The sequence below is a fragment of the Dendrobates tinctorius genome, unplaced genomic scaffold (genome assembly GCF_039654945.1).
Source record: "Dendrobates tinctorius isolate UK_male_01 unplaced genomic scaffold, ASM3965494v1 ptg000022l, whole genome shotgun sequence".
Classification (NCBI taxonomy): Eukaryota; Metazoa; Chordata; class Amphibia; order Anura; family Dendrobatidae; genus Dendrobates; species Dendrobates tinctorius.
The window spans coordinates 75,867,425-75,884,918 of record NW_027361690.1 but is presented as its reverse complement, the minus strand read 5'-3'; the positions used below and the strand labels follow the sequence as shown (position 1 = coordinate 75,884,918).

Genomic DNA, 17,494 nt, shown 5'->3' with positions numbered 1-17,494 from the left:
CATAAAGTGAGACTAGGGACTTTTTTTTTTTAAGTGGCGGAGGAATACAGTGCGGAAGGATACCTACCTTCCGTCATTGGATTCCTGCAGCCCGTAGAGAACGGCAGCATCATCTGATGCTGCAGTTCTCTACCCAAGATCGTCGTGGGACACACTCGTGGACTGCTTCGGATCGTGGGTGAGTATTTTTGTGGTTTGTTATGTTAATATTTATTCCGTAGACGACAATGGCTTCGGGGAACAATGTGACAAGTATTGGTAAGTATGTTACTCTATGTTATATGTACTGTATGTCTATGTATGTATTGTATGAATGTATTGTATGTATGTAGTATATATGTGGTATGTATGTAGCATGTAGTATGTATGTAGTATGTATGTAGCATGCATGTAGTATATATGTAGTATGTATGTAGCATGCATGTAGTATATATGTAGTATGTATGTAGCATGTAGTATGTATGTAGCATGTAGTATGTATGTAGTATGTATGTGGTATGTATGTAGCATGTAGTATGTATGTAGCATGCATGTAGTATATATGTAGTATGTATGTAGCATGCAGTATATATGTAGTATGTATGTAGTATATATGTGGTATGTATGTAGCATGTAGTATGTATGTAGCATGCATGTAGTATATATGTAGTATGTATGTGGTATGTATGTAGCATGTAGTATGTATGTAGCATGCATGTAGTATATATGTAGTATGTATGTAGTATGTATGTGGTATGTATGTAGCATGCAGTATGTATGTAGCATGCATGTAGTATATATGTAGTATGTATGTAGCATGTATGTAGTATGTAGTATGAATGTAGCATGTATGTAGTATGCATGTTGTATGTATGTAGCATGTAATTTTTTTTTTTTTTTTTTTACATTTAACACATTAGCCGGATGATGGGACTACTACTGTCCCATCATTGGCTAATGTGTCAATCACTGTCATGGTAGCAGGCATCGCCCGATGGGACTTGTAGTCCCATCGGACGATGCCTGCACAGCCCCCCGGCAGGCCGGCACAGCCCCCCGGCAGGCCGGCACAGCCCCCTGGAGCCTGCACAGACCACCGGCAGGCCGGCACAGACCACCGGAGCCTGCACAGACCCCCTGGCAGGCCGGCACAGCCCCCCGAAAGGCCCGTACAGACCCCAGAGAGGCTGTACAAGGGCAGGAAAGGGTTTTTCTTATTCCGATACCGGAAGTCCCATAGACTTGAATGGGACTTCCGGTATCGGAATCGGCGATACCGATACTTTTTTTAAAGATCGGCCGATACCATCCGATACGATACTTTGAAGTATCGGACGGTATCGTTCAACTCTATTCCTGACCCCACACATAAACTTCCCCTCATCCAGCACCATAACAACCAGCACAGCAGAGTCCTGCATACACCGAGGCTCCTGATCATGTGACCCCTGACTCCTCCCCTCCTGTGACCTCATCACAGGTCCTGTGCGCACAGAACAGCCATCACGTGCTCCTGAATGCGCGCCTTCCCCCTGTACTCTGTAGTCATGGAGCTCCATGTGACTGGTTACTAGGGTGACGGGATCTCATATGGGGGGAAAAAAATGTCGGAATCTTGTTCGTCTGGACCCCACAAAATGATTCCCCTTTCCAGATATTGAGATAGCCAAAATTTGAGCTCGATCAAACGACGTTAACCCGTGCCGCTCGTTGCTCAAAGTTTGAAAAAATCCAAATTTTTGGCCAAAAAGCTGACATATGGAGCCATAACTCCAGAATGGTAAATAATAAAAATACGCTTAATATCTCAAAAGAAAGCTAATGTTGTTCTTCAAAATGTATATGTTACACACAGGGTGCATGTAATTTCTATTTTAGGGATGGTGATTTTACTTCAGCGTACAACCGACCTTTTATTTATTCAGTTTAGTTTCTAAAGTGCCTTTGAGCTGGTTAGATCGAACAATTATCCAGTGAAGATATTTTAACGTTTTTTTTAAATTTTCCAAGTGTGTGTGTTATTGTTTTTATAGCTATTATTATTATTATTATTATTTATTGTTATAGCGCCATTTATTCCATGGCGCTTTACATGTAAGGAGGGGTATACATAATAAAAGTACAATAATCTTAAACAATACAAGTCATAACTGGTACAGGAGGAGAGAGGACCCTGCCCGCGAGGGCTCACAATCTACAAGATGTGGGTGATAATACAGTAGGCGAGGATAGAGCTGGTCCTGCAGCGGTTTGGTCGATCGGTGGTTACTGCAGGTTATAGGCTTGTCGGAAGAGGTGGGTCTTCAGGCTCTTTTTGAAGGTTTCGATGGTAGGTGAGAGTCTGATATGTTGTGGTAGAGAGTTCCAGAGTAGGGGTGATGCGCGATATTATAGTATTATTTTAAAAGATATTTGAAAATATTTTATTGAAATTAAAGTTTGTAATATATTTTGTTTCGTTTTTCTAGTTAACTGTTATTTACCTATTGGACTCTGAAATGGCATTCACATCAGGTGTACAAAGCCAGAACAAGGATAAATTATTTCTTGTGGGCTATCCCATTCACCAGATCACCGGTTGTAAACTACCCTCAAATCGTCAAGTCTTATGTGCTTTATTTTATAATTTACGTACTGTGAAATTAACTGTAAGAGAATCAGCAAAACTGACCATACGAGAAGTGTTCATTTTTTGGGGGAAAGCTCGAATCCCGACTAAACATGAGCAAGATGCAATTAATAAGCTGGAAAAACTTCACGCCGAGTGGAGAAGTCTTCAAAAAGACCGGAAGAAAACATCGGAAACGGCCAAGAACAAATTTAAACAGTTTGTTGAAAAGTTGAATGATCTCTTTGATATTGCTCAACAAGATGCCTTGGCTCTGATGAAATTGGAAGAAGATAAGGCATTTCTCGTGAAACAGAGGCAGAAGGGCCGCCCAGGTTCCATGGCTGGAGTGGATCTCAAGTTGTATCGAGCTGAAGAAATCAAGGCGCAAAAGGAACTTGCAAAAATGAACCGACAAATCCAAGAAGAAACTTTTGATATTGGTGAGTTTATTTTATTATTATTATTATTCTAAAAAGTAGATAAACAAATAAGTAAATAGTTTCATTATAATTGAAAGAAAATTGTACATGAGAGCATCATTTGGCATCTTTATGATTGAGTTTATATTCTTAAAATAATACCTATTGATAATTAGAAGTAGGTAATTTAGTACCTATGTATTATTACTATTCTGCTAAAACGACAAGTTTTTATAGTCTTTTTTTTCTCTTTCTTTTGTTGCTTCTTAGAGACGGATGATGAAGACAAGCTCGAAGAAGGAAAAGAAGAAGAAGATACTGAAGAGGACAGCATCTACCAGGAACTTGAGAGCTTGGAGGAAATGGACATCCCTGAAGAAGCTGCAGAAGATCCAGGACCATCTGAGAGCAAGAGGATGAAAGTTTCATTTGCAAGGGGCGTTAAAGAGATTTTAAACATGAAATTATCCATTGTGTTAGATCGATGTAAGGTATCCAACAGACATGCCACGAGAATTTTAATAGCTACTCTAGAAGCACTAAACCTTGACCCTCTTGAGTACAAAGTCTCGAAAACTTTATTACATTCTAGAAGGCAAATGTTCAGAGAACAATATACTAAAAAATTTTTAGATAAAGTAAACATTCCTGAAAAAGAGCCCGTGGTTGTCCATTGGGATGGTAAACTTTTACCGGGTGTTTTAAAACATGAGCAATGTGAGTGAATAGCTATTGCTATTTCATATGGCGAAAAGGAACAGCTGCTGGGAGTTCCTGTAACAGCAAGCAGCTCTGGAGAAGAGCAAGCCGTAGCCGTATATGAATGCCTACAGGAATGGGGTCTTCCCAACACCGTCAAGGCGATGTGCTTCGACACTGCAGCATCGAACACGGGAAGACACAAAGGAGCATGCGTCCTATTGGAGCAAATGTTAGGAAGAGAATTGCTACACCTAGCTTGCCGTCACCATATCTTGGAAATTGTGTTAAGAGGCGTATTCGACACAAAAATGGGATCAACCACTGGACCTCATCGAGACATTTTCAAAAGATTCCTCACTGCGTGGCCCAAGATAGACAAAGGAAAATACGACACAGGTATCAGTGACAATCTAATACAAAAGCAGCTAACTCCAGAAGTAATTGCAAATGTTACTGCTGAATTCGAGACCAAATTAACTGAGAGCCACCCCAGAGATGACTACAAGGAACTGTTGCAGTTGGTTCTCGTATTTGTTGGATCACTAGACGGCAATGTTGTTGGTTTTAGAACTCCAGGAGCCATTCATCACGCTAGGTGGATGGCAAAGGCTATTTACTGCTTAAAAATGTTCATTTTTCGTCGTCAATTTAAGATGTCTAAAGAAGAAGAAAGTTCTGTGCGTGCCATTTCTGTTTTCCTAGTTAAAATTTATTGTAAAGCTTGGTTCAATGCTCCAAAAGCTCATCTTGCGCCAAAGCAAGATTTAGGTATTTTGCATAGTCTTTTAGACTATAAAGAATGTGACAACGACATTGCAGAAATAGCCCTGACCAAATTTTCGAACCATTTGTGGTATTTGAATGCAGAGTTGGTGGGATTATCGTTTTTTGATCCCACCATTACAGATGATGAAAAGTTGTTAATGGCTAATAAATTGCTCAGTAGCACAGATGAACCATCAGAGCATGCTAGGGTTGTAAATCCAAAAGTTAGGAAAGAAAAATTAAAAGAGGTAGTTGATGGAGGATTGGTAAATTTACTTACCAAAGAAACATTTACATTCTTTGACCGATTTAATATAAAAACAGATTTCCTAAGACAAAATCCAAACACCTGGCCTCAAAATAATGACTTCCAAGAAGGATTGAAAATTGTCAAAACATTAAAAGTAGTTAATGATATGGCTGAGCGTGGTGTTAAATTAATAACCGACTTTAGCGACCTTCTGACAAAAGATGAAGAACAAAAGCAATATGTCCTGCAAGTTGTAAGCAAATGCCGAACATTATATTCTGACGTTTCAAAAACTACTTTAACAAAAGCTCTAGAATAGATTAGATAACTATGTAAAATTATCAACTCATGTAGGTACTACGTCTGTATCTTTTCTGTGTCTGTTTTATATGTATTATATACCTCATTTTTTTATTTTAAAATAAAAAATGTCATTAGACTTATCAGTATTACTTGTTTTTTTGTTATATTTCTACATTAAACTCAAAAATATACCAAAAAAAAACAAAATGTATCACTTAATAACAAAATATACGAAGTATGCTCCATTGCTCCTAGTGGTACCAGGTCACGTTCTTGGGGCTAAAAGCTGTTGTAACTCAGTTTGACTTAAAATAACAACAATTATGTATAAAATATAAATTTTGAAGAACAATATTAGCTTTGTTTTGAGATATTAAGCGTGTTTTTATTATTTACCGTTCTGGAGTTATGGCTCCATATGTCAGCTTTTTGGCCAAAAATTTGGATTTTTTCAAACTTTGAGTGACGAGCGGCACAGGTTAACGTCGTTTGATCGAGCTCAAATTTTGGCTATCTCAATATCTGGAAAGGGGAATCGTTTTGTGGGGTCCAGACGGACAAAATTCCGACATCGATTTTTTGTGGTCACCCTACTGGTCACTGAGAGGTGTCGGCTTTGAGTGATGGCAGCTGGTCTCATCCTCCATCACCTGAGACACTGCGGGGTGGAGTGCATAGCTCAGGGGGAGGAATAACTGAGTACATGCTGGAGAAGGGGTCACAGAATGTGATCAAATCGCAGGTCCCACATGAAGCAGGCTGCTTCTTTGCTGGACTGGGCGGGCCCCTAAGCACATTGGGCCCCGTCGCAGCTGTGACCCCTGCGACCTCGGTAGTTACGCCCCTGGAGACAGCTTCTGGCGATTAACACTGATGTACAGGTAGATGGGTACAGGCAGACACGGCTGGTATACAGGCAGGTCGGTGCAGGGAGGCACGTCTGATGTACTGGCAGGCAAGTGAGCATGGCTGATACTCTCATAGGCAGGTGGGCATGGCTGATATATTGGCAGACGAGCACAGCTGACATGTAGGCAAGTGCAGGCAGCATGGCTGATATACAGGCAGAGATAGGAGCTAGTTCAGACTTAAGGAACAGGAACAGTTTTGGGAAGGACTGGGACACTGGCAGGTATGTCTGGAATACAGGAATGAGTAGGACCCAGTTGAGACTGGAAAGACATGAACAGTATCAGGAAGGACTGGGTCAAAGACAATTACAACTGGAATACAGGAAAAAGTATGGCCCAGTTAAGACCGGACAGACAGGAACAGTATCAGGAAAGGCTGGATCACTTGCAGGTTCGACTGGAATGAAGGAACAGGTAACACCCAGTTCAGACAAGGAAGCACATATGCGGTCAAGCAGGAAATAGCAGACGCTGTCAGGTAGGAAACCTCAGACACGATCAAGCAGGAAATTGGACACGGTAAAGCAGGAAATCGGGGACCTGCGGACAGGCAGGAAACCGCAGACATGGACAGGCAGGGAACTGCAGATACGGACAGGCAGGGAACTGCAGATTCGGACAGGCGAAACAGGACACGGTTCACATGGAATGAAAAGGATCAGGTAAGCACGGAACATCCACAAGGACAAGTACACACAGTGCAGACAGGATCAAGTTCACACAAGACCAATACAAGGAAAGGTACACGCAGGAACGACTGGACAATATTCACAAAGGTTACTTACAATGAAGAAGCAAGTGTACACACAGCAACAACAGAATAGGGATAGGTACTCGTTCTGACTCTACAGGTTTTAGAGACAGGTATTGGTTCAAACACTGCAGGTATTAGAGATAGGTACACGTTCACACACTGCAGGTTTAGCAATGGGTACTGGTTCAGACACTGCATGTTAGCAATAGATACTGGTTCAGACACAGCAGGTTTAGGAAAAAATCAAGACTTAGATACAAACTTGTTCAGGGCTTGGTCCTAATTCAGACAAGGACAGACACAGGAACAGATTCAGGGTTAAGGCCTGGGTATTCAGCCCCCAGGGTGGGAGGTTCAGGAAAGAACAGAAACAGGACAGAACAGGGACAGGACCTGGCAACTCAGTAGTTGCACACACTGAAAGAAGATGATGCTCAGGCACCTCCCAACAGGTGGAGGTGCATTAAGTACCAAGTGCCTCTCAGCAATAGGCTGAGGACACATTAGGAGTGCACACACTGTCTCTTTAAGAATCAGGTAGTTCCCACACATGCACCTTAAGAATGCAGCAAGCAGAGGACAAGGAGCTCACTACATGGTCTGGTGTAGTGAGTATGTGGGTGGGGTATGGGAAGCCATGCAGGAATGCAGCCAGTGGTGTTACACAGTGACAGTAGATTAAATGCCAGCTGTGGTCATTCAAATGCAGGCTCTGACACAGTTGGTTCAAGACTTTATATTATGCATTCAACATCATGAAACCAAAACTGCTGCAGCACCTATGCTGAGTACCTCTGAACTTAAAGTTAATTTAAAGTTATTTCAGGGACAAACATTTTTTCTTTACTTTTAGTTAAAGCCATAGATTGTTCTTCAGACAGTAGTGTGGTATTGAGAACCAGCATGTAGGACTTCTCGTTTACTTGCTTTTGGACAACCCCCAGGCACGGGCCTCCCCCTTACTGAATGATGCTCCAAAACCCTTCTTAGCTGACCTTGGAATCTTTTATCACGACCTTGACCTATTGACAGAAAGCAAATTAGCAGTTCTATGTCAACAAACTTTTGAGGTATATTGTATTAACTTTTGGCACTAGGCTACTCATTCACCGTGGAACAACCTGGCCTTTCACCATCAAGTTTGTACTGGACTTGTACAAGGACATGTTTGTACAGTTCCCTCCACCGGACTCCCTTGACTTCCATGTACCTGGCAATCTGTTTCGATTGGTTGCTTATTAGTGGCCTACATTTAGTATCCAGTTAGGTTTTTTCATTTGGAAAATGTGTTAATAACCTAATTATTGACTGGTACCAGAGCAATATTGCATGCTGAAACCATGAACCAGAAGAAATTTATTCTGTCTTAAACTGAACCCAGAGTTTTAGCTGAAATATATTTAAAAATTTTGCTGATGTTTTCTATCTGTTAGAATATAAAAAATATTTCCACATAGAACGTATGAATGTCGAACTGATCTGATACCAAAATCCTATCCCAAAGGTAAAATATTTAATAGTTTTGGTCCATAACATCAGGCATTGAAAGATTGTATAGCAGACAGTCTGCAAAAAAAAGGATTTATTGGATCTCTCACAACACCAGTTGGAATAGGTTTCTTTTTTGTTTGCAATAGAGTTGGTGGTTCCAGACCATGTATGGTGTTACACCATGACACCATGATATGTGCGCAAACCTCATCATCAACTACAAAAACTGTCTGACTGCTGTGCTTGCCAACAAGGGTTTTGCCACCAAGTATTAAGTCTTGTTTGCCAGACGGATAAAGCACTTATTTCTCACTGAAAAATGCAAATAAATTTACGTAACTTATACAATGTGATTTTCTGGATTTTATTTTTGATATTCTATATCTCAATGTTAAAATGAACCTATCCTTAAAATTATAAACTGTTCAAGTCTTTGTCAGTGGCCAAACTTACAAAATCAGCAAGGGATCAAATACTTATTTCCCCCACTGTATGTAGTCTCATCCTTCACTTTTGCCTTCTGTTACCTCTCTGACGAAGACGCCATATCATCCTGCTAGGTTTCCTGCCCCAGGCCCCAATATTCTCTCACTCTCTCTGTCCCGATTCTGGACTACTACTCACTTTTCTAGCCCTCTATCTCTTCTCTTACAGGCTCTTACTACCTGCTCCGGTAATTCTTCTCTTGCCATAGGGACACCCACTGACGCAGCATTGCTCACACTACACCTGAGGTCTTTACTCTACACACTCTGGGCTCTTTCTGACTAGCAGGAAATCCATTCTGCTCCCACTGTATAGCCGCTCCCTTTCTCAGCTAAACTCTGAACTTAACTCTATTTTGCCCTACTCACTGTCTGGTGCTGGGCAGACTTTAACAAAGTTATTACCAACTTGTGACCACACTTAACATTACATACAGTTGTGGCCAAGAGTATTGACACCCCTGCAATTCTGTCAGATAATACTCAGTTTCTTCCTGAAAATGATTGCAAACACAAATTCTTTGGTATTATTATCTTCATTTAATTTGTCTTAAATGAAAACACACAAAAGAGAATGAAGCAAAAAGCAAAACATTGATCATTTCACGCAAAACTCCAAAAATGGGCCAGACAAAAGTATTGGCACCCTCAGCCTAATACTTGGTTGCACAACCTTTAGCCAAAATAACTGCGACCAACCACTTCCAGTAACCATCAATGAGTTTCTTACAATGCTCTGCTGGAATTTTAGACCATTCTTCTTTGGCAAACTGCTCCAGGTCCCTGATATTTGAAGGGTGCCTTCTCCAAACTGCCATTTTTAGATCTCTCCACAGGTGTTCTATGGGATTCAGGTCTGGACTTATTGCTGGCCACCTTAGAAGTCTCCAGTGCTTTCTCTCAAACCATTTTCTAGTGCTTTTTGAAGTGTGTTTTGGGTCATTGTCCTGCTGGAAGACCCACGACCTCTGAGGGAGACCCAGCTTTCTCACACTGGGCCCTACATTATGCTGCAAAATTTGATGGTAGTCTTCAGACTTCATAATGCCATGCACACGGTAAAGCAGTCCAGTGCCAGAGGCAGCATAGCAACCCCAAAACATCAGGGAACCTCAGCCATGTTTGACTGTAGGGACCGTGTTCTTTTCTTTGAATGCCTCTTTTTTTCTCCTGTAAACTCTATGTTGATGCCTTTGCCCAAAAAGCTCTACTTTTGTCTCATCTGACCAGAGAACATTCTTCCAAAACGTTTTAGGCTTTTTCAGGTAAGCTTTGGCAAACTCCAGCCTGGCTTTTTTATGTCTCGGGGTAAGAATTTGGGTCTTCCTGGGTCTCCTACCATACAGTCCCTTTTCATTCAGACGCCGACGGATAGTACGGGTTGACAGTGTTGTACCCTCGGACTGCAGGGCAGCTTGAACTTGTTTGGATGTTAGTCGAGGTTCTTTATCCAACATCCGCACAATCTTGCGTTGAAATCTCTTGTCAATTTTTCTTTTCCGTCCACATCTAGGGAGGTTAGCCACAGTGCCATGGGCTTTAAACTTCTTGATGACACTGCACACGGTAGACACAGGAACATTCAGGTCTTTGGAGATGGACTTGTAGCCTTGAGATTGCTCATGCTTCCTCACAATTTGGTTTCTCAAGTCCTCAGTGTTACGGCGGCGGAACACGCTTAAAAAAATATAAATAAACGTGTTCGCCGCCCGAGGTCCACCGTGCGGCAGGTGATATGACCGCTGCTAGAGAGGCAGAGCACTGTAGCGGTAATGTGCACGGGGTTCACTGCACCCAGTGCACAAAAGCAAGCTCTGTTAAGTTCACAGAGCTGCACGCTCAAAGCATACAAAACCGCTGAGTCTGTTCTAGGTCACAGACTCCAGCGGAGCAGACACGGTATAAATAGTCACAGGAGTAGCCTTAGACGTCAGGACAACTCCGTCTAGACCTACCGTGAGAGAGAGGTGCGAGACGTCGCAACTGCGAACGCTCGAGGAACTGCAAACGCAGCGTGGTGAGAACGGAGCCTCAGCGGAGACACCGCGATATCGCTGGCGCGATGCAGGACGCTAGCTGCTGAGACAGAAATAGCTGGAGCGCGCTGACGCTAGTGCTGCTACTGGCGGCTGCCCAATCACTCACACAGTCGTAATATCAGAGGGAAGGGGTTTCATAATAAGTCAGCCACCAGTCCAAGCATCCATCACCATACATACAGCAGCAGTATGAAAATACTAGCGCATGGCATAGCGGCCATGCGCACTTTTTATAGCGTACGGGACCTGCCAGAAATCTCCAGAGCCATGAGCTAAGCCAATGGAATCAGGAGCAGGACCTGAGCACCTGACTCCTGAACTCCAATGGGAGCTCATTCCAGGAGCATGCTCAGAAGCTGGCTGAAAGGACTTAGCCTCTGGAGACAAATGTGAGGATCTGGATCTCTGCATAAGTATGGCAGGGCACAGATTCCTAACATTACCCCACCTCCTAAGGCCCCCTCCTCCCCGAGCCCTCCGGGCAAATACCCTGTGCCCTACGGTGGCATAGGGCTCAAACTCGTCCGAGGGCGAGCTTGGTGTCCAGGTAGGGGTTACAGTAACCCGAGACACCTGGCAGGCATCAGAGGAACCGAGGTCACCAGGTTTCAAGAGGGACACTTGGGAGATAGTAGGATCGGGAGTGACAGAGGAACGCTGCTGCGTCTCGGCAGATGTCGCCGCCTTCTGTCTAGGGGGGTTATGCTGAGCACATAAGGTGCAAGCCTGAATAAATTTCTTTATGTCCCGAGCTCTATGGGGCCACCAATACGCATCAGCCAACAGTTTTGAGACCTGCATATAGCCCCGATGGTGGTGCGTGTTAGGCGCATGTGCCCAGGCGAGCACCTGAGCCCTGAGATGAGGAGGGACAAAGGTCTCGATAGCCGGTTCAGACTCCGACCTTTGCGGAGAGCCGGCTTCCGGAGAAACCACACAGACATGGTGACAACCGCAGATGGATTCCCGGTCAGAGTCTGTATTAAAGTTAGTGTGAGACACCTCCATGGGCTCAGGAGGTAGAACCTCCGGCTCGTCTAGCTCAAGGGGTACAAAAAATTTGGGAGCAGAAACGGATTTGCGCTTGGAGTGAGCTCGCTCCATACCGCGCTCCGAAAAATGGAGATCGATGCGTGAGGAGACTGAGATTAGCTCTTCCAAGTTAGTGGGAATCTCTCTAGTAGAGAGAGCATCCTTCACATGCTCCGCTAGACCTCGCCAAAAAACGGGGATTAGGGCCTTGTCGGACCATTCCAACTCGGACGCCAGTGTCCGAAAACGGACGGCATACTGGCTAACCGAGAGTGACCCCTGAGTAAGGGCGAGTAGCTGCAGGGACGTATCATGCGTGACCCGAGGACCGAGGAAAACTTGCCTGATGGCAGTCAGCAAGTTAGCCGCGGACCGAATCTCGGGGTCACCACACTCCCACAGAGGCGTAGCCCATTCCAGCGCCTTGCCCGACAGTAGGGAGATGACAAAAGCCACCTTAGCCCGCTCCGTAGGGAATTGCGCAGCCAGCAGCTCTAGGTGTATCGAGCACTGGCTGATAAAACCCCTACAGGAGGCGCCATCCCCAGCATATTTATCGGGCAACGGGAGACGGGTAACTGTCGGCGCAAGGGCGGACATGGACATACGCCCTACCGCGTCCGTAAGTGCCTGGACGGCAGCATCTGTAGCCTGCGCAGCTCCAAGAGACCTCTCAAGGGTAGCAAGACGAGCCTTGAGCTGACGCACAAGCTGTAACAGCTGCTGCTGATCTGCCATCTCTAGCCAGACCCTGGCGCTAGTATTATGTTACGGAGGCGGAACACGCTTAAAAAAATATAAATAAACGTGTTCGCCCCCCGGGGTCCACCGTGTGGCAGGTGATATGACCTCTGCTAGAGAGGCAGAGCACTGTAGCGGTAATGTGCACGGGGTTCACTGCACCCAGTGCACAAAAGCAAGCTCTGTTAAGGTCACAGAGCTGCACGCTCAAAGCATACAAAACCGCTGAGTCTGTTCTAGGTCACAGACTCCAGCGGAGCAGACACGGTATAAATAGTCACAGGAGTAGCCTTAGACGTCAGGACAACTCCATCTAGACCTACCGTGAGAGAGAGGTGCGAGACGTCGCAACTGCGAACGCTCGAGGAACTGCAAACGCAGCGTGGTGAGAACGGAGCCTCAGCGGAGACACCGCGATATCGCTGGAGCGATGCAGGACGCTAGCTGCTGAGACAGAAATAGCTGGAGCGCACTGACGCTAGCGCTGCTACTGGCGGCTGCCCAATCACTCACACAGTCGTAATATCAGAGGGAAGGGGTTTCATAATAAGTCAGCCACCAGTCCAAGCATCCATCACCATACATACAGCAGCAGTATGAAAATACTAGCGCATGGCATAGCGGCCATGCGCACTTTTTATAGCGTACGGGACCTGCCAGAAATCTCCAGAGCCCCGAGCTAAGCAAATGGAATCAGGAGCAGGACCTGAGCACCTGACTCCTGAACTCCAATGGGAGCTCATTCCAGGAGCATGCTCAGAAGCTGACTGAAATGACTTAGCCTCTGGAGACAAATGTGAGGATCTGGATCTCTGCATAAGTATGGCAGGACACAGATTCCTAACACTCAGACAGTTCTTTGGTCTTCTTTCTTTTCTCCATGCTCAATGTGGTACACACAAGGACACACGACAGAGGTTGAGTCAACTTTATTCCATGTCAACTGGCTGCAAGTGTGATTTAGTTATTGCCAACACCTGTTAGGTGCCACAGGTAAGTTACAAGTGCTGTTAATTACACAAATTAGAGAAGCATCACATGATTTTTCGAACAGTGCCAATACTTTTGTCCACCCTCTTTTTTATGTTTGGTGTGGAATTATATCCAATTTGGCTTTAGGACAATTCTTTTTGTGTTTTTTCATTTAAGACAAATTAAATGAAGATAATAAAACCAAAGAATTTGTGTTTGCAATCATTTTCAGGAAGAAACTGAGTATTATCTGACAGAATTGCAGGGGTGTCAATACTTTTGGCCACAACTGTAATATTACCTATCACACAGTACACACGCACTGTACAGCATTACATGAAGGCTTCTCAAGGGCCGTGGGAAACGTGACAATCCCCCTACACATGCACCTTCTTTTCACAAAAGTATTCATCAGTCAAGTTGAATTATGACATCAGTAATTGTGAATTGTTGACAATCAGGTTGATCTTTGAGGAATAGCACCACTTTCTTGAGGGTGCCAAACTTAAAGTCACTGACCACTAAAATCTTCCTTATCTAGAACCAACTAAAAGACCAAACTCTTTGTAATCTAGAAGTGCTTTATTATTTTCTAGGCTTGAATTTGAGGTTTCATCTACAAATTGTTCAGGAGTCTCATGATTCAGTGCTCACAGGTCACACTTGGATTAACACTACTATTCAATTTGTAGCCAATAATTTCTGGTGACTAACTGTTGTTTGAGATTATAAGGACTATGTCATTGCTTGTGAAATCTTTGTCTGAGCTAAAATACCCCCAAACTCATTTTGCTGGATTTCTCTAGTCCTTGCCTACTGCTAAAGGTCATTGGATCCATCTCTCCATTTACTTTATTACTGATGTGCCATCCTCTGAAGGATAGACTGTTATATGTGTGGTGGAAGACAGGTTAAGTAATTAGTTTAATTGTGTACTTCTGTTTGGGTGGCCTAAAGGCCCCTTTAAATTTAGCGATGCACCAGCGATCCCGACAACAATATGACCCGGTCAGGATCGCTGGTGCATCGCTAAATGGTCGCTAGTGAGCTGCCACACAGGCAGATCTCACAGCGATGTAGCGACGCAGCAGCGGTCGTTACTTACATTTCAGACACAGCGATCCTGACGTCCTCCCGACTGCGTCCACGCGTCGCTCGCCGGCGCCAGCAGGAAGCCCAGCAGGAAGCGCCCGACGAGAAATGGAGCTGCACAATCTCACGCGATCAGCAACAGACAGCGGGGGAGCCGGTCGGAGGTAAGTATCACACATAGCGATATCACTAGCAAGATCGCTGCTGCGTCACAAAATCGGTGACGCTTTAGCGATATCACTAGCGATATTGCTATGTGTAAAGGCCCCTTTATTCTCAAACCTTAAGTTATTCATTAAAACATTGTGCATTTACATAGTATTCCAGAAAATATAGTTACTGACTGGGAGACTCAGTTTGCTTAAAAATTCTAGCGGGCATGCTATTAAAAAGTCTATGTAGAATTGTCATTTTTATTTTCTTACTACCTAGAGACCAATGGTCAAACTGAACATGTAACCAGACACTCAAGCAATTTCTTCAGTGTTATCTAATCTAATGATATAATGATCTAATGATCAGAGATATAACACTGATGAAATTGCTCGAATTTCTGGCTGGTTGAAATATCTGCCATAGCAATCAGTGTGAATTTATTAACACCTTTACATTCTTCTGCAGTCTTGGCTAGCACTCTCATTTTGGTTAAATTTTGGCCTTCGAGTTGGATACTCCTGAGGCTGGTAAATCTGTAGACAAATTAAAGCTTATCTGGTCTGAGATCAGAAAAAAATCTGAGAAGGGCACGGGGCAGACAGACCACTTCTGCTAATAAAAGATGCACTGACTTGTCAAGTTTTCTGGGTGGGTAGAAGTTGTGGTTATCCACAAAAAATATGAAACTTTTGGTCCCCCCAGCTGAGCTGGGCACCAAATTCTTTGGTCCATATAAATCAACTGAGGTCATATACCCAGTATCCTTCTTTTTAAAGCTTCCCCCTTGCATCCAGATACACAGTATATTCCATAAATCCCTGCTCAAAACATTCTGTTCACCTGCATACTTTGTTAGTAATACTCCTCTATTGGTTATTCACAGTCTAGAGTATGAGATTTAAGTGACTCTAGATTCCCAGGTGTTGAGGGGGTCCTTGCAATACCTTGTAAATTGGTAATGTTACAGACCTGAATAAATATCTTGGTTCGCTTCTAATAACATCAATGCAGATAATTTTATCAAGAAACTAACTGAAGAGCCCGGCAATGCCCTGGCATTGTAACTAACTACGGTTAGTTATAACAAATTATAATGATTTTATCTATATATATAAAGCTGAGTGTAGCGCCCCGCCCACTCCGCATAGCCACATTCACTATAATAACCCACATCATCCCGTTAGCCAGAGCTTCCGGACTACTACCCCTAATATCCCACATCATCACGTCAGCCAGAGCCACGGGACTACTACTACTAATATCCCACATCATCCCGTCAAAGCCACCGGACTACTACCCCTAATATCCCACATCATCCCGTCACAGCCGCCAGACTAATACCACTAATATCCCACATCATCCCATCAGAGGGACCGGACTACTACCCCTAATATCCCACGTCATTCAGTCAGAGCCACCGGACTACTACCCCTAATATCCCACATCATCCTGTCAGCCAGAGCCACCGGACAACTACCACTAATATGCCACATCATCCCGTCACAGTTGCCGGACTACTACCACTAATATCCCACATCACCCTATCAGAGCCACCGGACTACTACCCCTAATATCCCACATCATTCAGTCAGAGCCACCGGACTACTACCCCTAATATCCCATATCATCCCGTCAGCCAGAGCCACCGGACTACTACCCCTAATATCCCACATCGTCCCGTCAGCCAGAGCCACCGGACTACTACCACTAATATCTCACATCATCCCATCAGCCAGTGCCACGGGACTGCTACCCCTAATATCCCACATCATCCCGTCAGAGCCACCGGACTACTACCCCTAATATCCCACATCATCCCATCAGCCAGAGGCACCGGACTACTTCCCCCAATATCCCACATCATCCCATCAGCCAGAGCCACTAGACTACTACCCCTAATATCCCACATCATTCGGTCAGCCTGGGATCAGAACCAGAGCGCTGAGTGGAACGGTCCTAACTTCCATACTGTGGATCCCTATAAGAGAGGCCTGGCGTCAGAACCAGAGTGCTGAGTGGATTTGCCCTGACTTCCATACCAATGATTCTTTTAATAGAAGCCTGGGGGGAGAATCAGAGCGCTGAGGGATTTACCTTAACTTCCATACCGGAGATCCCTTTAAGAGAGGCCTGGGCTCAGTACCAAAGCACAGTCAGTATTTGCCCTCACTTCCATACCGGGGATCCCTTTAAGAGGGGCCTGGGGTCAGAAGCAGAGTGCTGAGTGGAATTGCCCTAACTTCCATACCAATGATCCCTTTAAGAGAGACTGAGGTCAGAGCCAGAGCACTGAGTGGATTTGCCCTGACTTCCATACCAATGATCCCTTTAATAGAAGCCTGGGTGAGAATCAGAGCGCTGAGGGATTTACCCTAACTTCCATACTGGAGATCCCTTTAAGAGAGGCCTGGGGTCAGTACCAAAGCTCAGAGTGGATTTGCCCTCACTTCCATACCAGGGACCCCGTTAAGAGGGGCCTAGGGTCAGAACCAGAGTGCTTAGTGGAATTGCCCTAACTTCCATACCAATGATCCCTTTAAGAGACCCTGGGCTCAGAACCACAGTGCTGAGAGAAACGATCCTAACTTCCATACTGGGGATCCCTTTAAGAGAGGTCTGGGGTCAAAACCAAAGTGGATGGATTTGCCCTGACTTCCATACCAATGATCCCTTTAATAGAAACCTGGGGTCAGAATCAGAGCGCTGAGGGATTTGCCCTAACATCCATACCGGAGATCCCTTTAAGAGGGAAGATGTGCCTATGGGATGGAGGAAGTGTGATGGGTATATGG

The 17,494-nt window shown here is 44.4% G+C and overlaps 1 protein-coding gene and 1 long non-coding RNA gene across 2 annotated transcripts in view; both read left to right on the top strand.

Annotated features, from left to right (window-relative positions):
- Positions 1-17,494, top strand: part of LOC141083978 (uncharacterized) — a 312,249-nt gene that overhangs the window by 160,906 nt on the left and 133,849 nt on the right. The gene's annotated exons all lie outside the window — the stretch shown is intronic.
- LOC141084223 (uncharacterized) lies at positions 1,810-3,740 on the top strand. The gene is made up of 2 exons (XM_073568769.1): positions 1,810-3,030; positions 3,280-3,740. Exons 1-2 carry the CDS (start codon positions 2,478-2,480, stop codon positions 3,732-3,734), a joined length of 1,008 nt encoding a protein of 335 aa, XP_073424870.1. The 5' UTR covers positions 1,810-2,477; the 3' UTR covers positions 3,735-3,740.

Coding starts and splice junctions, on each gene's coding strand:
- LOC141084223 (XM_073568769.1), top strand. CDS start 2,478: ATGGCATTCACATCAGGTGTACAAAGCCAGAACAAGGATAAATTATTT. Junction 3,031..3,279: donor AGAAGAAACTTTTGATATTG/GTGAGTTTATTT, acceptor GTTGCTTCTTAG/AGACGGATGATGAAGACAAG.